At 37.3% G+C, this 25,827-nt stretch overlaps 2 protein-coding genes across 7 annotated transcripts in view; both read right to left on the bottom strand.

Moving 5' to 3' along the window:
- ANO3 (anoctamin 3) overlaps positions 1–25,827 on the bottom strand; it is a 555,530-nt gene that overhangs the window by 80,262 nt on the left and 449,441 nt on the right. The gene's annotated exons all lie outside the window — the stretch shown is intronic.
- On the bottom strand, positions 13,519–17,125 carry LOC141546241 (uncharacterized). Its single transcript, XM_074273920.1, has 2 exons — positions 16,960–17,125; positions 13,519–16,908 (listed from the first exon to the last, which is right to left on the bottom strand). Exons 1-2 carry the CDS (start codon positions 17,123–17,125, stop codon positions 13,628–13,630), a joined length of 3,447 nt encoding a protein of 1,148 aa, XP_074130021.1. The 3' UTR covers positions 13,519–13,627.

Genomic DNA, 25,827 nt, shown 5'->3' with positions numbered 1-25,827 from the left:
TGGTTATTGCATTTAACTTAAGCTTCTCTTATGAATTAAGAATCCAGGAATGGAATTTGCTTTAGCTGGTATCTAATTGACTGAATCTTAGCTCTTTTCTTTCAAAGATCAGCTTATATAATTTGGATTATAAATAGGAATGGCCTTATTATAAAAAAGCAGGTTTATGGAAAATGAACTAAATTCAAGCATAAATTGATTCAAATGCCTAGTAGATCATTAACACAATTGTCAAACACGAAATAAATAGAAATTTAGATTCATCAGATTTAGAAATCAAAGGTCATCTGGCTCCATATGAAGGGAGATTAAATTATTTCTCCAAGGTCACTTACAATCTCTGTGTTCAACTTCAGCAGTGCTTCCATTATCCCAGGCTTGTCTGACTGTTCTCCTGTGTTTCTGTTTATCATCAGACACATAAATAATGATGCAGGAATTCTTTGAAAACTACCCCCTGATGGTTTGTATCTGAGTGTCCATATGGTCTGACCCACTTTATGCTAAGCTTACACCCTCCACTTGAAACCCAGTAAAAGCATTCACTGAAAGCCAAATGATGAACATTTGACTCATCTATAAAGTTATAGGGAAGTGACAGAACATTATTCTAGCATAATAAATGAGTAGGCAGGATGTCTTAAACTTTTTAATATTATGGCCATCTTTCTGATGAAATCTATGGGCTCCTCAGAATGTTATTTTAAAAAGTAGAAATGACATGTACTTAATATAACATAATTAATAATATAAGTGTAAATATATAAGTATAAATAATGAAAGACAGGATTACAAATCAAATATATTTAAATACAGTTGTCAGAAATACTAATAGAGCTTTTTTTTTTTTTTTAAGGTGCAAGGACCTCTAGTTAAGAACACAGAATTTTCTGCTGCTTTTAGTGTCTTGTCCAGTGACTTATCCAGGATCACACAAATAGGATGTTTGACCCAATTATCTCAGTTCCCTGAGGCTCAGTTTTCTTATCTGTAAAATAAGAGAGTTTAACCTGATGGTTCCTAAGATCTCTTTTAGTTCTAAATCTATATCCCCAAAATAAAAATTCTATCCACAGATAAAGAAACACAAGCACACAAAGAGAGAAAATCTGGTGTAATAGAAAGATGGATGAATTTGAGATTAGAGATCAGTGTGATTTGGGGGTAATTTGCTTAACTTCTTCATAAAGTGATAAGTTTGGATAAGATGGCCTCTGAGTTGTAAAGGTCTCTGAGTCTATATTATCAAATGAAGTTAAGTATTTTGTAAACCTTAAAGCACTATATAAATGTTATTATTACTATTATTAGAAACTAGGTGGTGCAATGACTAGAGTACAAGGTCTGGAGTCAAGAAAACTGTGTTCAAATGTGACCATTAATGTGTACTAGCTGGATGAGCCTGGGCAAGTCACTTCACCCTGTTTGCCTCAGTTTTCTCATCTGTAAAATAAGCTGGAGAAGGAAATGGTATACCAGTCCAGTATCTTTTCTACGAACCCCAAATGGGGGTCTTAAAGAGTCAGATCCTACTGAAATGACTGAATAGCAACTATAATTATTATTGCTATTCATTTTTGATCTGGCTAGTATGTTAATCTCCACAAAGATTGTTCAATCATGGTTAACAAAGTTGGGAAAAAAATCATCTTGCCAAAAGTAATATCAATTTCACAAAAATGACTATGTCAACATTACACACATTCCTCAGATCAAATCTGAAACAAATAATTGAGTTGATCTCACACTGCCAAACAACTTTGTCAACTCTCTATCCAGACTTTAGCACATGGACTTTCTGAAATAATTCTTTCCTTTAGTCTGTCTCCTAGCAATGTTGCAGTGTGAACAAGAGGCCATAATAGAAGTGTTCTAGTCAATAAAGTGCTAGATTTGGAGTCAAGAAACTTTGTTGGTGTTTTTCAGCCATATCCAATTCTCCATGACCCCATTTGGGGTTTTCTTGGCAAAGATACTGGAGTGATTTGCCATTTCCTCCTCCAGCTCATTTTACAGATGAGAAAACTGAGGTAAACAGGGTTAAATGACATGCAGGGTCATATGGCTAGTAAGTGCCTTAGGCCAGATTTGAACTCAGGAAGATGAATTTTGCTGAAGCCAGGTCCAGAGTTCTATAGATTTTACCATCTTGGGAAAACCTGAGTTCAAATGCTATCTTAGTTGGTAGTCATGGGATCCTGGGCAGGTAACTCTTCTGAATCTCAGCTCACTCATCCATAAAATAAATAATAAGATCTGCCTTAAATGGTTATTTTGAGATTCAAATGAGTTCTGTATAAAGAGGTCTGCCAACCTTAAAATAATATATGAGGGATAACATATCATAGAGCTAATATAGCATATATTACTTAATACCTATATTTATACCATGTTCTTTCATGCAATATATAAAAGTTGACATAATATCATAGATGATAATCATATCTTACATTCATATTATTTCATATGGCCTATCTATATAATAATATTTTATTATTATAATATGGGAATATTAGCTATTATTGGGTCATTTAGATGGCACAGTGGAGAGAGCACCAGACCTGGAGTCAGGAAGATCTGAATCTGGGCTCAGATATTTACTAACCATGTGACTTTGGGCAAGTCACTTAACTCTGGCTCAGTTTCCTTATCTGTAAATTGATCTGGAGAAGGGAATGGCTACACAAAGAGTCAACAGTTATAAACAGCTGAACATGACTGAACAACATATCCACTGTAATGATTACCGATATTATTTATGGTCATTCTTCCCCAACCATCTGCCTGGGATCATGGCCAGCTTGTCTGGCTCCATCTCACCATTACTTCACACATCCCCTGATAAACTGATAATGAGAGCTGATGTCTCACACATGTATAATGCCTAATTTTTTAATGCAAAGTCCTATATATCTTTCATCTTAGTTCATACATTTATTCTACTTTTAATCTTTATGCTTATTTAGTCTTTATATTTTTAAGTTTGTCATCATGCTTTAAGTATGGATGGCATTCGTATTGCCTTTAAAAATAAGATTATTCATGAAAATGATACTAAGAAACCATGAGACTCAACCAACCACGACAAAAAGAATTCAACAGATTTTAATTGACCACCTTCAATGGGCAAGTCATCAAGTGCTTATTGATAAATCTTGTCTTAGATACTCATACAAAGACCGTTTTGGAAACAACAACACTCATTTGAGCTAGATTTCATCAAATCATTGACTATTCTGAAGACAGATTCTCTCTCTCTCTCCCCTCAGATTTGGGACTGGAAAGCACCGTAAGCAATTACTTGTTCAATAATTTCCATTTTACAGATGAGGGCACTGAAGCCCATAGAGATAAAGATACTTGTCCAAATTAATCAGGTAGTCAGCTGCAAAATCAGAATTTGAACTTATAACCTCTGACTCCAAAGAGAGAGATGAAGAAGATAGGGACACACACACACACACACACACTGAATATATGTCAATAATTCCTAAAGACACTTAATGAACTGGATTGGATCCCCACATTTCTGGTCCTATGTTCATGAGCCAAGTTATCTCAGCACAGTAGACAATAATTGGATGTCCCTGCTTTAAGTAAAATTTTAAAGAGAGAGAGAGAGAGATAACCATCTATCTTCCCAGAATTCTAAGGTGCACAGGTCTTTTATATGAGTGCTACTGGTTTGGAGTCTGCATGTTTAAGAGGTCACTGAAGTGAGCTCTTAAACCTGACAGCAGAGAAGCAGGTCAGTCAGGTTCCCTGGGTGCTTCCAATACATGGGCAAGAGGCAGCCGCACCCAATTTGGTTTGGCACATTTCTTCAAGAGAACGGGAGTCCCTCATTCAATATCTGTTGGTAGACACTTCATAAGACTGAAAGGTAAGTGACTGACTGAAAACTATGAGATAAAGTTTGTTTGTTTCCCTTATTTACAAATCTTTTTAAAACTCATGAATTGAGCAAAATCATAACTCAGGATTCAACTTGGTATTGTAAATACACATATCTGCCCTTGTGCATTTGACTAAATCACTTGACAATTTATATTTCATATGGCGGCTGTAATTAGCCCTGCAAAAAACGAGAAGAAAATTGAGTAAAGTCTGTGTTTGAATCCAAGTTTGTGGAGTGATGGCAGAAATCTATCTTGAATGACCTTACATATATCTATAGAAAGGACAGCAGAAAAATTGGATTAAATAGAAAACTGGAAATTTAGAACAGGAGGGAAGGTAGCTTATGAAACCATGCATAGTGAATGGAAGCTTCAAAATAATTAAAGGGAAAAATGGAGAAATTAGGAAAAATCTGATTTCTCTCAGTTTAAACAATTTCGAATTCCATTTTCTTAGCAAATTTCAGCTAGATAATTCTTATTTCTGTTTTCTGGAAACATAGACCTTTATAATTACAAAGCTACTCATATTTGAATATGTACTCTTTAAAAAAAAAAGCATATCTCAAAGCATCTTATAACATTAAAGAATAAAAGTCTCCAAAATTTCAATTATCACTCCAAATCAGCCAAAATTTTGTGAAAATCAAAGGTAAAACCCTATTTTCTTGTGATGTGATCTATGAAAAAAGTAAATGATAATTTCCTTAAAACTAAAAAGGGAATAACCATGTATAAATGTGTTGAAGAATGGTAAACTAAACCTATGTTTAAGATTACTTAGACTATGCTTTTAAATGATACTAATTTCCTAGGCAATCTTTTTCAGAATATTCAATCTTTGAGATAGCTTTTTCCATTACAGAGAAAATAAAAGGAAAAAGGTCAGAATTAGAATTGTCACCAACATTCATTCCAGAATGTCTTGATTGGGCCACCTGAACCAAGTACTTTAAAGATAGCCATACTCATTATGGATTTTCTCTCTAACTATATACTTATTCCTTTGGAGTGCTGGATGTTTTACAATTGTTTTTTTCTTGGGATTTCAGAAATGTTACATTATTGGTTCAGGGAACTTCTGCTTTGGAAATTCTCTTCCTCCATGAAGATCAGAAATACTTCTTTTATGGATAGTCATAGTTACCCAAACATGGAGAGGTTAAGGGAATTATTGACCATAATAACATAGCTTAGTTAGAGCTTACCTGGTCAGAACTTGGACCCAAGTTTTATGCTAAAGATTTTTCTTATCTGGAAATAGTTAACTTTGATTAAATTTAATTCTCAAAGTATCCTTGATTATATACCTCTTTTTATGACTTTAGGTCCATTTGCTTTGTACAAAACTATTATTAGAGCTTATCTCTCCTGCTATGCAAAATTCCATAAAGGTGCTATTTTGGGGCAAACCATCATTTTTGCTTTCAAGTAGAAATCTGCCAAGAATCAGAGATTTTAAGAAACAAATACTAAAAACTTTTTTTTTTTCCTTTCATCATTCTCAGACCAATACTAAAAGTCTGAGAATGATGAAAGGAAAAAAAAAAAAAAAAAAAAAAAAAAAAACAACTTTCCAACAGTAAGATATCTCAATAAGGAATAAGCTGCTTCAAGAAGTGAAAGGTTTCCTCTCACTTGTGAACAAAATCTGGGTAACTACTAGCTGGGATTGTTTTAGAAAAGATTGCAAAGAATTCTTACTTAAAATTAAGATTACAAAATTAAATTAAATTAATTATTACATAGTTTGTAAGTTCTTTGATATAACTTGAATATGCTATTTCCACATATTACTTATTGATGAATGTTCCACTGGCTGGCTAAGAGATATGATCCATGTTCTATAATTGGACAGCCACGTCTAATCAGATATAACAAAGCACGGCAAAAACCATACAAACCCCAAACTTTTTCAGTGCTTTAGGGGTTATGAGTGGTGGTAAGGCAAAACAATTTGACCTTAAGAAGACATGTCAAGAATGTACATCAATTACTGTATTTTAGGAGATTTTATCTTTCTATTATATTTTTTCATTTATCTGTAGGCCCTTTTTGATGCCCTTAAAATTCCAACTTGATGAATCAGTCTCTTATTAAGTACCCATTATATGCCATACATATATAACACATATACAAAATGAATGCAAAGTTGGTGCTAATAGATTTCCAGCCCACCCTCTTTCTCTGATGAGAATCCAGATGGAAAGTCACTTTCACAAAGTCACATGATTATTGAGACTCTGAGCCAGGTCCGATATTTAAGTTTTCTATTTATTATTCTATTTATCTTTCATTATAGCAGTGTAATTAAGGTGATGGGTACATGTATATAATCTTCTTTCCAAGTAGGTTTAAGATGAAGAGTTTTAAATCTTTGTCTACAAATGCTGAAAATTACCTGACATTTGAAAGGTATTCCCTCAATGTCTCAGGTAGTCTGGGGCTTGATGCTTCCTAAGAGCACTATTAGAATAAAGCTGTCCAAAATAAATGCTTCCAGCAGTGAAAGGAAAGAAAAACCCTTTATTCAAATTGGGCAGAAATTTTCTGGCTCCCTCATTCCAGTTGTCTTTTATGCTGATCTACCCCCATAGAAAATTAGTAACATGAAACTCCCCTTAAAATACTAATGAGGTACCAATTCCTTTGTGCTTGTTTAGAACCAGGGAAAAATCACACTTGCTGAAAAACAATGAAAAGATTCCACTGACTGAAAAGTTCAGCAATCTAGAACCTCAACTCTACCACCTTCTGTGCCCCTCCTCTGACTTACCCCTTACCCTTAATGGGCAGCCTCTCATGTTTTCTGTGATTCTCTCCTGCTACCCAAGGACAGGATTCCCATTTTTCTTTTAGGTATACACATATGGACTTCCTAGCAGGTAAAAGACATAAGTAGAAGCCAGAAGGAAATAAATTGTTCTCTTTATTTTCACAACCCTTCTCCCTCATCTCCATTCTTCCTTAGCTCTCTAGAGCTGAGAAGCAGGTGACTTGGACATAAACATAGTTGGCCAGTGGCCAAAATCTTAGGAAAGCTTTATCTTTAGTTAAGACAGATTACAAGGCTAAAGCAAAGAAACAAGAGTGAAGAGAAAATAAAGGTCAAGAGAAAAAAAAAATCAAAACATCCTATCTGATCCCATAATCTGAATTTTTGGAGTCTCCAGTATATCCATTTTTGAGATCTATATCCATTTTTGATGGATTGCCTAAATTAAATCTGAATTCAAAATGAGTCTACCCATAAGCCAGGTATAAATGTGAAGTATGCTGAACCTCACAGGACTTTGTTTTGTATTCTAGAAAATAATTATGACCATTTAGGAACTACTGGGATATAGTGACTCACAAAACTCCCACTACCAGGTTCTAGATCATAATTTCCTCACCAGTTTAAAGAGAGGGTAGGAAATTCTTTCTAAAATTCTTTCAGATTCTAATTCTAGAAGAATGTAAACTCCCTGAGGGCAGGATTATTGGAACACTTGGATATTTGTATCCCCAGAGTGTAGGGTGGCACTGTTCTAATTGCAAAAGAGAAGAATTGAGCAGAGATTCCTCTTGTACAGTTAGGGTAATGCAGAGAATATCTCATTAAAAATTGGACAAAAAAAGATTAAATCATTAACCACAAAAGCCTTACCAACTTTATATATTAATCTCAGACATTTATAACATGATACTTTCCCTCTTCTTTTCCTGGGAGGAAAATGAAAAGATAATGGAAAACTGTAGAATATCTGATTCTTTTGGAGATGGGAATGGACGTTCAGTGTTCTTTATCATTTGAAATCTGTGGCAGAAAGACTTTATGAAGGCTTCTTCCCCCACTACTATTGAAAGTTCAACGTAAACAGAAGGAGCAATAAAGAAGCTAAGTTATTATTGGGGTCTCATTAAAGAAGCAAAAAAAAAAAGGTTCAAGCAGAAGCAAATATCAAAATTATAGATGAGGTGGGACTTTTTGTGATGCTCATTTAAAATGATTGTAATGATGAAAATTGCAAGTGTTAAAATTTTACCAATAATTATAGAACTATAGATTCTTATCATGAGAAAAGTCTACAATAGGTCTCTAGTTTATTCTGGTTCATCTGGAACTTCCATCTTTTTAAGATTTCTGAAAAGTGGTCGAAAGACCTTCAGCAAAGAGGAACTCAAAAAGGAAAAAGTTCACATAAATGAAATTTTTAAAAGGGAATGTGGATGTGGCCATGGGGAAGATGGGTGGGAGAATTTTCTTTAACTCAAGAAAATATTAAATGGAAATAATCATATTAAACACTGGGGAAAAAAAAAAAAGAAAAAACAAAAAAGAAAAGAAAAAAAAAAAAGACCCAACACAATAGTATACTCCCTTAAGAGCCTTCCATTTTACCAGAATTCCCATCAGTGCAAATAAGTGAAGAGCACATGATGGGCAATGAATTTACACTATCATTCTGAAGAGTTTCATTTTATGTAAAGGGCTAGAACTGAGCAGATGCAAGGTAACCTAGAAAGTTGGAATTACCAATTGGACCATTCTCTATTAACATATTCTTGGAAAATGACCCTCCTCAACAATTCTGTGCTGGATCCCTGGTTGTGGACAAAGAAGGAAAAGAGAGAGAGGAGAGGGTGGAGTAGGACAGGCAGAATCATTCTTTTGGCAGTGGAGAGAGAGGAAGGAGGTGCTAGATCTAATCCCCTGACAGGGACCCCAAAAGACCAAGAATAAAAACTTGCTTATCCTGACTCCAACTGATTCTAAGATATCCAGGGTCACAACAATTTTATGATTATGTTCAGAAATCTCAGAAAAGCATTTGGGCATACAGAAAAATGAGGCTGATAGACTGCTCCTCTGTCACTCATTCTAAACTTTCCATATTGCTCAGATGAAACGAGAAGTAAAGTTCCTTTTTCTTTTCTTTTCTTTCTTTTTTTTTTCTTTAAGGAATACTCCTTTTGAATGAAATTAAACAAATGCTTTAATTTTATTAAACTCCTACTAGGATACTAGGTTTCAGAGAGACACAGAAAAACAAGCCATAGAATTTTCCCTTAGGGAGTTAGATGTAACCTCCAGTAAACTCTGGTGAGGCCTGAAATAATTCCCCCAGGCCTAGAGATAGGGCCTCCAAAATTGGGCCTGGAGCCTAGTGGGAGTTTCATGTCTTGTTCCTAAGAGTACAGGATCAATTAATCGGAAGGTGGGAAGATGAAATCTCTCACCCTTATCTCTAATACTAACCAATCGTGGGATATATCTCCAGCACAACTTTATGTATCCTTATTCCTCAATATTCTCTTTTCTCTGCCCTCTCCTCCCTACTTGTATGAACACATTTGACATGAACATTTGGGACAGTACTGGTCTAAGGACCATAGGAGTAGTTGGTTGGTTGTTGAGAAGATCCCTCTTTTCCATCCTTCAATATAATGACTTTTCTCTCAGATTATTTCATGTCTCTGGCAGATGCCATTCAGAGAGTGGGGCAGGGACAGGTGAAGAAGTAGTAATCTTTCCCATTTCCCAAAGGCCCAAAGTAACTCCCCACCAATCCTGATATGACATTTCACATGAAGTCAAGCACATAATCCATAGAAAATTTACAGGGGAAATTTCACATCTCAGGAAGGCACAGACATATAATGTTATGGCAAGAAAAATACTAGATTTAAAAGACTCATCTGCAATTCTCTGTATTAAATTAGAGTGCACTGAAAGTTCCTGATATTAGTGATTTCAAAAGGACAATCACATAAGCAAAGAACCCAGCAGATCTAAAGCTATTGCTTTTAGAGACTTTTATAAAGATTTGCTTTTTAAAATTTCAGTTTTCCAAGGATCTGGATTCCATTGTCCTGAGTGCAGATTTCACTCATGATCTGCCACTGCCATAAATAAATCCATCATTTTTTGACTACTCTGGTGCTAAAGTTCCAGGATCTAAGCTAGATCAGGGCCCTGACAGCAGTTTAGCATTAGAAAGGAGACCCAAAGGGTTCCTTTCATTCCTTCAGATCCAAGAGTCCACCTACCCCAGAAAAAATCTTCTTCTCAGGGAAGAGATCATTGAATTAAGGTCCAAGCTTAGAAAACATTATATAGTTTTTAGGGAGAAGAGTGACTTTCAAAGTGCTGTAGTACCTCAGAGGTCCCATAGGACACTCCGACTAAAGAATGGGTCTCATGCCATAAACAGGAAAGATCTTATAATGGATGGATTCAAGCTATACTTTGGAATAAAGAGATTGGATTTTCTTTACATGAGGTATACAGGGAGGATCTTGATTTAGAATAGATCACAGGAGCATAGATTCTGGAATCTCATTTAGTTTTATTATGATTGCTACATTCTTTGAGTAATTGGTTGTCCCTCTTATCACCCTGATGTCAGGAGCTTTCACTGGGGCTACATTCTAATTTAATGCCAAGCATTAATTCTGTCTCTGTTCTGAAACTATAATGGATGGTTTCTTGAGCCACTGAGAAGAGAAGGGGTCAATATACATTAAAAGTAAGATCTGAACTCCAAATCTACCATATTACCTCCCCTTCTTTATCAATAGATAAGGAAATAGATAAGTCCTGAGAGGTTATGTGATTTGTTGCATCACACAGATTAGAAATATAATAGTAGACCTAAAACCAGGGCTGAGATTTTAACCAAAATCCTTTGATTTTACCAGTTTTTTTTTTGGGGGGGGCTTTGGATTAAAAGAAAATCCCAAGTGGTAGGCAGAGAGCAAGCATGTGTGTGTGTGTGTATGTGTGTGTGTGTGTGATGGAATCTATGCTCCTATGTGTACAAGGAATTATCATTATAGGACCACCCAGTTGAAAAAGAAGAAGGATTTCAATAGTAACAGCTTTGAGGAGATACGAGGGAGCAGGCCTACTGCCTGAGGAGGTTATTGGGAAGTGGGGAGGGCTCAGAATTTTTACTTGAACATTTTAGGGAATTCTCAGTGTAGACATTCTTTCTACTCCTGAAGATCAGCAGCTCATGGAATTTACAGACTTAGAAGGTTGCCTGGGATACTGAGAAGCTAAGTACCTTCCCAGAGTCACACATCTAGTAGCTATCAAAACTTGAATCCAGGTTTTCCTGACTCCAAGGCAAAGTTGTCTGGTCCTCTAGCTTCAATGTCTCTACTCAGGAGTATTAAAAGCCACACAACAGCTTCAATATCTTACTCCTCCAGTCCTCAATCGTCTTCTTCTTCACAGGTACCATAGTGAATGACTGTTGGTGTGGCTTAAGTTGAATTACCAGAAAACAGTTTAGTTCAGTTGATTGAGCTTTTACATACTATGTCCCACTCAAAGTGTCGAGGTAGGGATATGCTGCAGGAGCACTGACAATGGATCCATCCACAGTTTCAAATATCTTTCTAATTCTTCCCTCCCTCTCTCCTCTCCTCCCCCCCACTCCGTCTCTCACATATATATGTGTACACACCTATATGTACACACATGTACACAAACACATATAGACAATGCACACACATGTGTACACACATGAACAAACACAAGCACACAATTCAAGTCACATGCACACATACACAAACACAATACACAATATGTATATGCAAACAATTGCACACACATATACACACATGCAGACTGTTGCAAACACACATACAAACACATATACACACATACATACAAACACATATACACACATAAACACCGCCACACAAACTCACCATTCAGATACACTAATTAACATATACACACTACACATACACACATGTACATATAAGGGCCCACATACACTCATTTAGACACATATATCCCCAAAACCCACACACATATATGAAATGTACGCATTCATGCACAGACATGCACACACATGCCCACAGACGTACAAATACACATACACATATATAAGCACTTGTATATACATGCACACATTCACACAAATATACCCACATATCCACATAGATACACACAGACCTACAACACACCCTCATGCACACATACACACACAAGACACATATAATACGCACATACACATTTTTGTAAGTGATGACTTTGGTCAAATCACTGTACATTTCTAAGATTCATCTTTAGGGAGGGAAGACTTGGGCTAAATGGCCTTAGAGATAGCATCCTAGAGATGCAGACCTGGAAGCTAGCTTGTATAAAATGCCCCCCAATTCTGAATGGGAAAGGGAAGCCTCTTTTAGACTTTTTCCATTCTGTTTCAGTGACCTTATCAATTGACACTCCCTGAATTATCTCCATGGGGAAGGATTCCCTGCAGCTCTACTTTCAGTTTCTTTCTGGAGCTTTCATCTTCAACTCCTCAGAATTAGCTGTTACCTATTGGGCATTTTAAACTGGACGTGTTATAGGCAGCTCAAACTCAGACTGACCATTGTAGAGCTCAATATCTCCAATATCAAATCACCCCCCGACTCAGTCTTGTTCTATTCATCTCGATTTATGACCTTGATGCTATCCTTGCCTGCTAACCATCACTCACCTGACCTGAGGAATCGGTTCCCAGATGTTTCCACATCTCCATTCTCTAGGCAGTTGCCAAACTCATTTTCTTAAAGAATTTATTACATCATGTCATCTTTCTACTCAATCCATCCCAGCTTCAAGGACCAGTTATAAACTCTTATGTTTGTTACCAAAAGCCCTTTACAATCTGGCCCTAATCATCTGAGTTTCACATTAATATCCCTACCACCCCAGCCCCCAGATGCTGCAAAATAGTATCTAATCTAGTCATTTTCATGTCAATCATGTAAAACATTTCATGTCTCCTGTCTTTCTTCCTTTGCAATTGTCCCTCACTCCTGGAATGTACTCCTTCCAAACTTCTATCACATAGAAGTCCTAGTTTCCTTCAAGTCAGAGTAAGTACAAGGTGCCACACATATTTAATTAAGCTGGTGCTGTTACTTATTCTCCTATCACTTTACATTGATTTTCTAGGTGCATAGAAAATATACAGGTGTATATATATTTAAAAAAAAAACCTTATAAGGATAGGGACTATGTTTTTGCCTTTGTGTATTACAAACACCTAGCACATAAAAGACTTAATAAATAGTTGTTGATTAATAGTGGATTTACTCTACTTTTTAGAAAACTCCCTTCCTTCCCATAAAAGCTATTGTTCATTCACATCATGCTCTTTCTATACTATTTTAAATAAAAGCGGGCCTCTAGATTATCTTGGTAATGATTTGGTGCCTAATTCTAAACATTCCTAGAAGTGGCCATCCTGTCTCTGCAGACAGATCTCCTAAAGCACAATTCCCAAGCAACTTCATCTGATTTTTGTATACCTCTAATTCTTAGGATCCTTTTTCTTCATTAAAATAAGTCTGCCACTCTGAATCTTCCACTAATGGTTCTAAGCTCTGTCTCTAGGAGTTGATAACACATAGCTTATTTCTTCTCTTCCACAGGTCTGTACTTCATATAGTTGAATAAAACTATTCCATTTTCTCTTCTATATATTAAACAGCCTCTTTTTTTGTTTTGTTTTTCAAATCATAAAGCTCTAGCATAATCAAAAACAGGATTTCTTTTTTGGGTAGGGAAGAAAATTATTTGTTCTTGTCTATTATATAACATATATTCTCAGTCGCAATGCATCCTTAAAGGCTTCTGTTTTAATGGAGATACCTTTATGAAAATTATTGTCATAGTTGGAAGGATTTACCTGATAACTGACACTCCTTGTTCATCCTTTCTTATAGGTGTTATATTAAAAACAAACAAATAAAAGGTGGTCCCTCAAGAAGTCCAAAATGTTAACTTCTGCCAGAATCTTTTTGATGCTGATTCTGGCTAGTTTCCTGGCAGCCAACAGCCAGGGTAGCCAGGATCCAGAAATAAGCAGTTTCAAGTCAATAAAAGTCTCAGCTAACTCCTCATCTGAACACTTAGTTAAGTCCTCATTTGAAGACCTACTTGAATCCTCATCTGATTCCTCATTGGAAGCCTCATCAAGCTCTTCTGAAATCTTATTTGATGCCACATCTGGTTCCTCATCTGGTTCCTCATTTGAAACCTCATCTGGTTCCTCAGTTGAAACCTCAACCGATTCCTCATTTGAAACCTCAACTGATTCCTCATCTGGTTTCTCATCTGGTTCCTCATTTGAAACCTCAACTGATTCCTCATTTGAAACCTCATCTGGTTCCTCATCTGGTTCCTCATCTGGTTCCTCAGTTGAAACCTCAACCGATTCCTCATTTGAAACCTCAACTGATTCCTCATCTGGTTCCTCATCTGGTTCCTCAGTTGAAACCTCAACCGATTCCTCATTTGAAACCTCAACTGATTCCTCATCTGGTTCCTCATCTGGTTCCTCCGTTGAAACCTCAACCGATTCCTCATTTGAAACCTCAACTGATTCCTCATCTGGTTTCTCATCTGGTTCATCATTTGAAACCTCAACTGATTCCTCATTTGAAACCTCATCTGGTTCCTCATCTGGTTCCTCATCTGGTTCCTCAGTTGAAACCTCAACCGATTCCTCATTTGAAACCTCAACTGATTCCTCATCTGGTTTCTCATCTGGTTCCTCATTTGAAACCTCAACTGATTCCTCATTTGAAACCTCATCTGGTTCCTCATCTGGTTTCTCATCTGGTTCCTCATCTGGTTCATCACTCGAAGCCTCATCTGATCTCTCATTTGAAGCCTCATCAAGCTCTTCTGAAATCTTATTTGATGCCACATCTGGTTCCTCATCTGGTTCCTCATTTGAAACCTCATCTGGTTCCTCAGTTGAAACCTCAACCGATTCCTCATTTGAAACCTCAACTGATTCCTCATCTGGTTTCTCATCTGGTTCCTCATTTGAAACCTCAACTGATTCCTCATCTGGTTTCTCATCTGGCTCCTCATTTGAAACCTCATCTGGTTCCTCAGTTGAAACCTCAACCGATTCCTCATTTGAAACCTCAACTGATTCCTCATCTGGTTTCTCATCTGGTTCCTCATTTGAAACCTCAACTGATTCCTCATTTGAAACCTCATCTGGTTCCTCATCTGATTCCTCATCTGGTTCCTCATCTGGTTCATCACTCGAAGCCTCATCTGATCTCTCATTTGAAGCCTCATCCAGTTCTGAAATTTTATTTGACGCCACATCTGGTTCCTCATCTGGTTCCTCATTTGAAACCTCAACTGATCCCTCATTTGAATCCTCATCTGATCCCTCATTTAAAGCCTCATCCAGTTCTTCTGAAATTTTATTTGATGCCACATCTGGTTCCTCATTTGAATCCTCATCTGGTTCCTCCTTTGAAACCTCAACTGATTCCTCCTTTGAAACCTCAACTGATTCCTCATCTGGTTTCTCATCTGGTTCATCATTCGAAGCCTCATCTGATCCCTCATTTGAAGCCTCATCCAGTTCTTCTGAAATTTTATTTGATGCCACATCTGGTTCCTCATCTGGTTCCTCATTTGAATCCTCATCTGGTTCCTCCTTTGAAACCTCAACTGATTCCTCATCTGGTTTCTCATCTGGTTCATCATTCGAAACCTCATCTGATCCCTCATTTGAAGCCTCATCCAGTTCTTCTGAAATTTTATTTGATGCCACATCTGGTTCCTCATCTGGTTCCTCATTTGAATCCTCATCTGGTTCCTCCTTTGAAACCTCAACTGAATCCTCCTTTGAAACCTCAACTGATTCCTCATCTGGTTTCTCATCTGGTTCCTCATCTGGTTCATCATTCGAAGCCTCATCTGATCCCTCATTTGAAGCCTCATCTGATCCCTCATTTGAAGCCTCATCTGATCCCTCATTTGAAGCCTCATCCAGTTCTTCTGAAATTTTATTTGATGCCACATCTGGTTCCTCATCTGGTTCCTCCTTTGAAACCTCAACTGATTCCTCCTTTGAAACCTCAACTGATTCCTCATCTGGTTTCTCATCTGGTTCATCATTCGAAGCCTCATCTGATCCCTCATTTGAAGCCTCATCCAGTTCTTCTGAAATTTTATTTGATGCCACATCTGGTTCCTCATCTGGTTCCTCATTTGAATCCTCATCTGGTTCCTCCTTTGAAACCTCAACTGATTCCTCCTTTGAAACCTCAACTGATTCCTCATCTGGTTTCTCATCTGGTTCATCATTCGAAGCCTCATCTGATCCCTCATTTGAAGCCTCATCCAGTTCTTCTGAAATTTTATTTGATGCCACATCTGGTTCCTCATCTGGTTCCTCATTTGAATCCTCATCTGGTTCCTCCTTTGAAACCTCAACTGATTCCTCCTTTGAAACCTCAACTGATTCCTCATCTGGTTTCTCATCTGGTTCCTCATCTGGTTCATCATTCGAAGCCTCATCTGATCCCTCATTTGAAGCCTCATCTGATCCCTCATTTGAAGCCTCATCTGATCCCTCATTTGAAGCCTCATCCAGTTCTTCTGAAATTTTATTTGATGCCACATCTGGTTCCTCATCTGGTTCCTCCTTTGAAACCTCAACTGATTCCTCCTTTGAAACCTCAACTGATTCTTCCTTTGAAACCTCAACTGATTCCTCATCTGGTTTCTCATCTGGTTCATCATTCGAAGCCTCATCTGATCCCTCTTTTGAAGCCTCATCCAGTTCTGAAATTTTATTTGATGCCACATCTGGATCTTCATCTGGTTCCTCATTTGAGTCCTCATCTGTTTTCTTAACTAATCCCTCAAGTGATCCCTCATCTGAATCCTCATCTGAGACCACATTTGAATCCTCATCTGGTTCCTCCTTTGAAACCTCAACTGATTCCTCATTTGAAACCTCAACTGATTCCTCATCTGGTTTCTCATCTGGTTCATCATTCGAAGCCTCATCTGATCCCTCATTTGAAGCCTCATCTGATCCCTCATTTGAAACCTCAACTGATTCCTCATTTGAATCCTCATCTGGTTTCTTAACTAATCCCTCAAGTGATCCCTCAGCTGAATTCTCATCTAAGATCTCATCTGAATCCTCATCTGAGACCTCATTTGAAGCTGCATCTGACTCTTCAACATTAACTTGGCAAAACAGTGCTGTAAGTTCATATTCTATTCAGGTATCCACTCAACCTGACAATTTCTCTGAAGCAGAAGAGTTTAATGTAGCAAATGTAACAGAAATCCAGTTAGGCAATTCGAGCTCAGAAGCTCCAGCAGATTCAATCACTGAGTCTGTTCTTTTCCTTGAAATCTTCGCAGATGTAATTAATGCTTCTCCCAACCACAAGGAAACCATAGCCCTTCCAAGGCTGAATGAACCTGCCAAAGAAATCGTCAGTGAAGATGCTACTGAAGTACCCCTTGATTCTAATGTTTCTTTTGAGACCACAGAGGTTGAAATGGTACAGCCAATGGAAGTAGCGTCAGGTGACATGAGTTTAGAAGAAGACATTGCACCATCTTCAGCAATCTCTACCACTGAGTCTGTTCTTTCCTTTGAAATCTCTGCTTCTCCAGACCACAAAGGAACCACAGCCCTTGAAACTCTTGATTCTAAGAACATTTCCTCTGAGACAGAAAAGATGGAACCAATTGAAGAACAATCAAAAGTCTCTGAATTACATTCTACACCTTCATCTCCAACAACCCCCACTACTGAATCCGTTTCCTCCTCAAAAGTTTTTATGGGGAAAACCCCTGTTTCTCCAAATCCCAAGAAAACCAAACCCAAAGAATCTTCTGACAGCAATGAAACTTCACTTTCCACTCAGAATCATACTAATGATAAGGTTTTCATTTTGCCTTCTGCTACCAGCACAGAATTTGAAGACTCAAGTGATGATGTAAACCTAGCAAAAATACAAATCTCAAAGGCTTCCGATAGCTCAAGACTTGTGTCAGACATCCAAGCCCAAGAAAGTAAGTATCCTACCACTACTGCTACTACTATTATAATGACTACTAATTACTACTGCTCCTCCTCCTCCTCCTGTTTCTATCACTGCTGCTGTTACTATTACTTTTGTTACTAAATAATGACATCATCACCTCCAAAAAATAGGTACACATAGTAGTTGAAGGTTTACAAAGTTCTTTTTTTGTCCTTACAACAACCCTGAGAAGGAGATGCTATTGTTATCCTTGTGTTACAGATGAAGAAATTGAGGCAGAGTTAATTGGTTAAGTTATTAGGTTAATAGTTACAATTTAACTAGTAAGTTAACTACTTAAGTAGTTATTTGGTTAAGGTTGAAAAGTTGATAAGTGTTTGAGGTAGAACTAGAGTTTAGAACATGCTGATTACAGGGCCAACCTTCTAGTCACTATGTTTCTTGTCTGAGTTATGTAGGAAACCCTGTTCCTTTGGGTACTTGTCAGTGTTTGGTAAGGATGGTAGTATCATACATACAAAGTACTTTCTAAATCACGGCACTGTAGTGTATAAATATTAGTTGTTAATATCATTTCTTTCAGTGCTGTGGGTGGGGCTTTTCTGAGGGAAATGCTGGGAGGTGGAAATTCCCTTCGTTCAGGAAATTTGTCATTGTCTCAGTAACTTGGAGCACTACCTGAGGGGCTGAAATTAAAAGATTTGCTCTCTGGTCATAGATTGTATATCTCAATCATGGAACTTTCTAATTTTAAAGTCAATATATCATCCATCACTCTACAATGATTCTCTCATCCTCTTTCTATAGTTGAGAAAAGTGATATAAAACAGGAAAAAGCAAAACCAAAACTGGCTTCATTTGAAGTCAAGATTACATTCAAATAAAGAAGACAATACTACACACATTGTAGAATATTGGCTCTGGAGTTAAAGGCTAAGTGGTCAATTCTAGATCTATGATCTTAGGACTCCATAATGTGGAAGCATCAGAGGACTTGGGTTCAAATTTTGCCTTTGATACTTACTACCTGCATGATTTTAGACATCAAGTAATTTTTTTGGATCTCAGTTTGTTCATCTGTAAGGTTAGAGGTTTGGATAAGATGACCTTTGAGATTCCTTGTTAGCTCTAAATTTGAGAGGCTATGTACTCTATGATTTAGTAGGAAGAACATTCTTTCTGTCACTTTTCTTCTGTCTTAACAGTTCTTAGAACAGTTTTGACTCATAACAAATTGTTAGAATTCTTATAAGGTGCTATGTCACTGGAATGGATATAATTATCTAATTCAGCATGGTACTCAACAATTCAGTAATGTATTTACGAGAATTCCATGAGATTCCTACCTTTAAGAGAGCATACTTTTAAGGAGCTCCCACAAGCCCAGTCTCTGGGAGGAGATTCACAATTAGGATTGATTTCTGGGAAACCCACAATCCCACACTCTTGGAGGCAGAGTCAAATTTCATACTTCATTTTCTGTATGATATTCTTTTCTATGATCCCTGGCTGTTGTTGTTTTTTACCCTATGCCCTCTTCAAGAACCAGTTTTACTTCTGACCACAGTCTTCCTTATTTTACCCTCCTTCTTATCAGCCATTTCCTTTTTCTCAGCCCATTCTTCTACTGTCCTGGTAAGATTAATTTTTATACCCAACTGTGTAATGTTCTGTTTCTCTAAATTGTAATCCTTCTCTCGGAGCAGATCCTTTGGGGAACTTCTGGAGGCAGCCTTAGTTTCAGTTCAGTTCAATAATCCCAAAATGCAGCCAGGGGTTAAAGTCCTTTACAGTCTCTTTCCAGATCTTATCTCCAGATCATTTATTTTCTCCTTCAAGTCTTGTCTCCTTCACTTGGGGCTTGGCTAGCTTTCTGGAGGCCTTCCTCTCTCTTTGGTCCCCGAGAGCTCTTGTCTGAATGTCTCCAGCCAGCACAGAAGTGGAAGTTCGAATGACTCAGACCCCTCCTCCCATTACTGAACTAGAGAATTGTTAAGTACCATGCTAAATTAGATAGTTATATCCATTCCAGTGATTTAGCACCTTGTAAGAATCTTAACAACAAATTCTTTTGACAAAAATCCTTGTTGGCTTGTTGTAGATGATCTATTCAGCTAAGGGTAACTAGGTGGTACAGTGGACAGGTCACTGGCTCTGAAGTCAGGATACTATTATTGTTCAGAAGTAGTTCAGTAATGTCCAACTCTTCATGATCTCATTTGAAGTTTTCCTGGCAAAGATACTGGACTGGTTTGCCATTTCCTTTGTAGCTCATTTTATAGGTAAGAAAGTAAAGGTGAACAAGGTTCAAAGGCCTCAACTTGAACTTAACTCTAGTCTCAGACATTTGTTGTATGATCTTGGGCTTAACCTCTGTCCAACTCAGTTTCCCCAACTGTAAAAATAGTTTTTAACAATTGCGCCTACCTTTCCAGGATTGTGATTATCAGCCTCCCAAGATTGTGAACCTCAAACGAGATAACATTTGTAAAGACCTTTACAAACCTTAAACAGCTCTCTTTAAATGCTATCTATTAGCTAAGACAGTGCTGTAGTCAAGGAGATCCAATTACAAATTCTTAACTACAGGATTTGGGCATTGATACAGGAAAACCTAGATTCAACGTCCCGCATTTGGAACAACACAGAGGAACAAAATGCAGTATAGTAAATGAATATCATAAGGCAATGATGGTGAAATAGAAGGGATTCTAGATGAACCTGATTTGGTGTTTATCATCAAGCCCCACAAAGTAAAAAGAGAAAGATTAAAGGCCTGGGAGGGATAGATAGAGCAAGAAGAGACTTAAGACACCATATTATCTGGTCTTTAGTTTTATGGACAAGGCCCATTCAGGTCCTATGGCAAATCACAGTCAATCACTTTTCATTTTATCTTTGTCTCAGTTTTATCAAAACCCAACAGTCTACTAATTAATCTTCCTGGAGCAAAAATGGATAGAATGCCAGGCCTGAGTTCAAATTTAACCTCAGACACTCCCTAGCTACATGACCTTAGGCGTATCACTTAAACTTGCTTGCCTCAGTTTTCTCATCAGTCACATGAGCTGGAGAAGGAAATGACAAACAAGTATCTTTGACAAGAAAACCCCAAATGAGGTCAAGAAGAGTTGGGCACGCCTGAAATGACTGAACAACATATTCCTGCTGTACTTTTCTTATCCTCTCTGTACATTTGGTTCCATGTTTGGGCCCCAACCTAATACTCTCCCCTTCATACAACTCAGCCTCCTCATATCCCATGACCTTCTCCTCCTCCATCCCACTTGCCTCTATTTACAAAGGTAGCACTTCCATTTTGAGGGCTACATCCTTAATCTTGCCATCTCCAGCAAATGTAGCACTTCCATTTTTAATAAATCTCAAAGTTCTTTGTTTACAATCTAATCTTTTTTCCTTGATCTCTGCCTTGAAACCTCCAATCTACTTTATAACTTTACCATGGTGCATAATCCCCCACTCAGTTTCAAACTCTTCACCCTTGCATTCATTACATTTTCCCTCTCTTTCCCATGATTACCTCTTAGCAAACCAATTTTTTTCAGATGGGAAAACTGAGCCAAGCTCTTTGATAGAATAAGGGGAACAAAGTTCTGTTTTATTCTCTTTTCTTTAATCTTTGGTCCCCTTACTCTATCAAAGAGCTTGCCCTGCCAAGCTTCAGTTTTGGACCACTCCCACCATCATCCATCTGCCTATATTCCTATAGGGTATATCTCTGACATATACTTTGTAGCCCCTAAGCTCTCAGTGTCCCAGGTTAGTTTTAGAGAAGGTTTAGAGGCTTATAATCCTGCCTAATAAATTTCATAGCAGAATTGTAACTCTAGAGTTGAGAGATATCTTAGGAGCTCATCTAGCACATGTATGACCTCAGTTTTCCCATCTATAAAAAGGGAAGAATGAGTTATATGTATGGCCTCTGAGATCTTTCCTATGATTTTATTGTCTATTGTCATTGGTGAATAATCCACAAATTCATTTTTTGCTATTTCTCCCCAGCAGAGAAAACAAGTTTTGGACTCTTATTTGGAGTTATTCTCGGATCCGTTTTAACAATGACTGTACTTGTCAGTGTTGCTTTTATGCTGTATAGGAAGAGGAAAAACAGTTTGTTTGCCCACCAGCGTTTTTTTGATGAACCCAGTGAGCCAGGTAAGAAATAGATCAGTATTTGAACTTTCCAAGTACATTGTAGTCTTTTTTTATTAAGGAACTCTTAGAATCCCATTAATGAGGAGTGGGTGGGAGAACTTGACTTTCCTTTATTGTTTTTCATCCTATTTTAAAGGAAGCAATATATATATATACATATATATGTATATATATATTTATATCTATATCTATATCTATGTTGATATACATATATATGCATATATATCTATGTCTATATCTATATCTATATCGATATACATATATATGCATATATATCTATGTCTATATCTCTATCTATCTATCTATCTATCTACCTACCTACCTACATATAAACTCTGAAAAAAGCACCATTTATGCTATCAGAAAACCTAAGTTTGGGTCCTGCCTCTGATCCTTAATGAACTGTATGGTCACGGATAAATCATTAAATGTTCCTGGTGCTCAGTTCACTCATCTGTAAGTTGAAGTTGAGGGATAGGTAATAAGGCTGGACTAGATGGAGTCCAAGGTCCCTCCTGCTAGATCTCTGATCTTATAGTCTCAAGAAAGACTATATCTGAAATAATCCAAGCCAGTGGGTGAAGGTTGGGGGGATGAGGTATCTGATTTTACATTTCCTTTTTAGCAAAAATGATTTGAAAGCACCCATTCTAGAATCCCCACACTTAAGTTTTTTGAATTGGACTTTAAAGAAGGATTTGGGGAGAGGTAAATAATGCATCATTTTTGTTTAATTGCTTTAGAATCTAGAAACTCGAATGCGGTATTGCCATCCCACTCTCCTTAGTGACTTCCTCCTCAGGACCACCATATTGGGAAGGACCCAAGCCACACTTCATCTAACTCTCGCCTGGACTCTACCACCTTCTTTTCGCCTGCTTCATTGTTCCTCCTGCCCATTATCCCCTTTCCCTAGCCCTCTCACCAGCTTTTCAGTACCTCTATGGTGAGTTGTCTTCCCCAGGTTAGAATGTAAGCTCCTTGAAGGTAGTGACTGTTTTGTTTGTTCATGTTTTTATCCCCAGTGCTTAGCATATTAGCTGCCACAGAACAATTGTTTGATAAATACTTTATTTATTTAGTCATCCAATCCATCTATTACATTGCCCCAGAGAGTATGAAAATATTGCCATCTCTCAGAAACAATAAAAAAAAACTTTATTCATATTTCATGAAATTCTAAAGATTGGATCACCATGATCCTGTTCTCTATGCTGCTGAAGGGAAAGGACTGTCAATGTCCTTTTATTTATCTTTATAGAATCTCACTGTACCCACTTCCCAGTCACTTGGAATTATTATATAGATTCAAGTGAAAGTAATTGTCATCTCTACTATCCATAGAACGGAATGAGAACTACCTTAAGTAATGAAGGATTTTTTTTTTTTTTTACAAAATAAAATAAGCTGAACCAGATGTGATGTTTGATGTTATTAATTCTGATGTCTTGACTTACTCATCAGAAAAATCTGCATTTTCAAATTTCCACATGACACAAGCATTTCCCAATCTGTACTGCATACTCCTTGGGGTTAGCTACTACCTCATACATAAAAAGTGTTTCATTGAGTCACGCTCAACAAAGTTAACTGATTCTGATAAGTTCAGATGGCAACCAAAATTCTGTTCTTTATCAGGATTCAAGTCTATTAAACACTTACACTTTTTATTTTTATTTTCCTGGTTTCTACTAACAATGCAACATTGAAGGACAATCTTCTGCTCCCAAATTAGCTCCTGTGGCAATTCTGTGACATAGGTCTAGAGATGATGTTATAGTTCACCTTAAGGTGTGCAATCAGCCCCACTCCCCTAACACTTTTTCCTTGTTTTCTTTCAAGAGCTCATACCACTAGTCTAATGATAAAGTGGAGGGTCATTTACTATCACAGAGAAACTTGCTGATTGTTAAATCATCTCTGTATATTTTTTGAGTCAGATTTCAAGACATTTGCTATGGTTTTTAATCACATTAACACATGTTGATATGAGAAGGAGCTACAATTCCTACTTTGGTGATTGCTATGGAAATAAAATGAAATCAACTGGAATTTAATAGTGAAGGCCTGGGAGGTGCTTAAAGGCACTCAAGAGACTTACTTGTCCAAAGTCCAATGACTGGAAAGAATCAGAGCTGGGCTGTGAACAGAAGACTTTGACTTAAAAGTCAGAACTATTACTTGGTAATGTGCTGCCTGACACTCTCTCTTCTGTCACTTCCTCTCTCCCTTGTCCTTCTTCACCTTCTCCTCTTCATTCTCTCTCATGTACTTTAGAGTGCTCCATGTCTGCAGAGAACTTTTTAATCTTTACACGGTTTCATTCAATCTTCACAATAACACATGGAAATAGTGCTATGATTATCCCCATTTTACAGATAAAGAAACTGGGATTGAAAGACACTGAGCAACTTCTGCAGAGCCACACAGCTAGTTAGAGTTTGAAGCAAAACTTCTTGATATTAAGGCAGAGATCAATCCCTGTGCTATAATATGAAATATGTGTACACATAAATACCTTCCAGTGGCTGCATACACACACATGTGTACAAATACACACACACATATATGAGCACATTTACATGTACACATAAATTTGGAATGCTATCTCTATACCACAAAATTGTATGCATGTGTAGATATGTATATATGAATGCAAATATCCAATTAATATATACAATAATGTATACAAACATAAAGAAATATATACATACATATGATACACATGGAACATATAAACACATTTAGAACACATTTCACTTCTTATTGTTATTAAATCTTCAGTTTCAAAGAGGATCAATGAATCGGGCTGGTAGGAGATGTCTTGACGTGTAAATGAATTGGATTTAAATGAGGCAGGGTTGTACAAAGTCATCAGTCTTACTTTCTACTCAAGGGTTGATCATCCATGAGTCAAGACATAGGTCAGGATGACTGGGGATGACCCCACCTGCAGTGGGAGACCTTCTCTTTTTAAGTTGAAGTCTTTCCCAGGTCTTAGTTGGTCTGAAGTAAAATCCATCCAGTGACTAAAGTTAAGTAAGAAATGAGGCAAAAAGATGGCCTAGCTTGCTTACTCAAAACACAAACAGAAACAAAACCCAACAATAGCAATGAAACACAAGTTGGGAGGGAAAAATCTTCAGGATTTTTGTCTAGAACAGAAATATTTGCTATTTTTACACCAAGCCATCAAAAGCAAAATAATACCCAAGCAAGGCTTGGGCTGGGACTTATCATTGACCAATCTAGGAGAGTCAGAATGATTTGAGTTTAAGGCATGGTCAAGTAGATCCATTTGAATCTTATTGGGCTTAAATAAAGTCTGCCTTTCCAAGGCTCTATTTCAAGTAACCATAAATGAAACTACATGGGCTAAAAGAGTTAATTGTCCCAATTAAAAAAAATAGACTAAATAAGTAAGGAATAGAAAAAAATTCCACTCCCCCAATCCAAGCTGTTTTGTGAGGTTTCAGTGATCAAAATTTATATTCTTTTGGGCAGAGTACTCACATATAAAGGCATGATTGCCATGTGGACAGAGGAAGAAGGAAAGGAAGGAAGGAAAGGGAAGAAGGAAAGGGAGGAAGAAAAGGGAGAAAAGGAAGGAAGGGAAGGGAGGAAGGAAAGGGAGGAAGGAAAGGGAAGAAAGAAAGGGATGAAGGAAGGAAATGAAAGGAAGGAAAGAAGGAAAGGAAAGGAAGGAAGGAAAGGAAAAGAAGGAAGGAAAGAAAAGGAAGGAAGGGAGAAAGGAAGGGAAGAAAGAAGGGAGGGAGGCAAGGAAGAAGGGAAGAAAGGAGATAGGGAAAGGAAGGAGGAAAAGAGGGAGGAAGGGAGAAAGGAAGGAAAGAAGGAAGGAAGGAGAAAGAGAGAGGGAGAGAAAGGAGGGAAGAAGGAAGGGAAGGAAGGAAGGGAGGGAAGGAGAAAGAAA

Source organism: Sminthopsis crassicaudata, chromosome 6 (genome assembly GCF_048593235.1).
Source record: "Sminthopsis crassicaudata isolate SCR6 chromosome 6, ASM4859323v1, whole genome shotgun sequence".
Taxonomy (NCBI): Eukaryota; Metazoa; Chordata; class Mammalia; order Dasyuromorphia; family Dasyuridae; genus Sminthopsis; species Sminthopsis crassicaudata.
The sequence above is the reverse complement of the archived record's forward strand: the minus strand, read 5'-3'. Positions and strand labels throughout refer to the sequence as shown.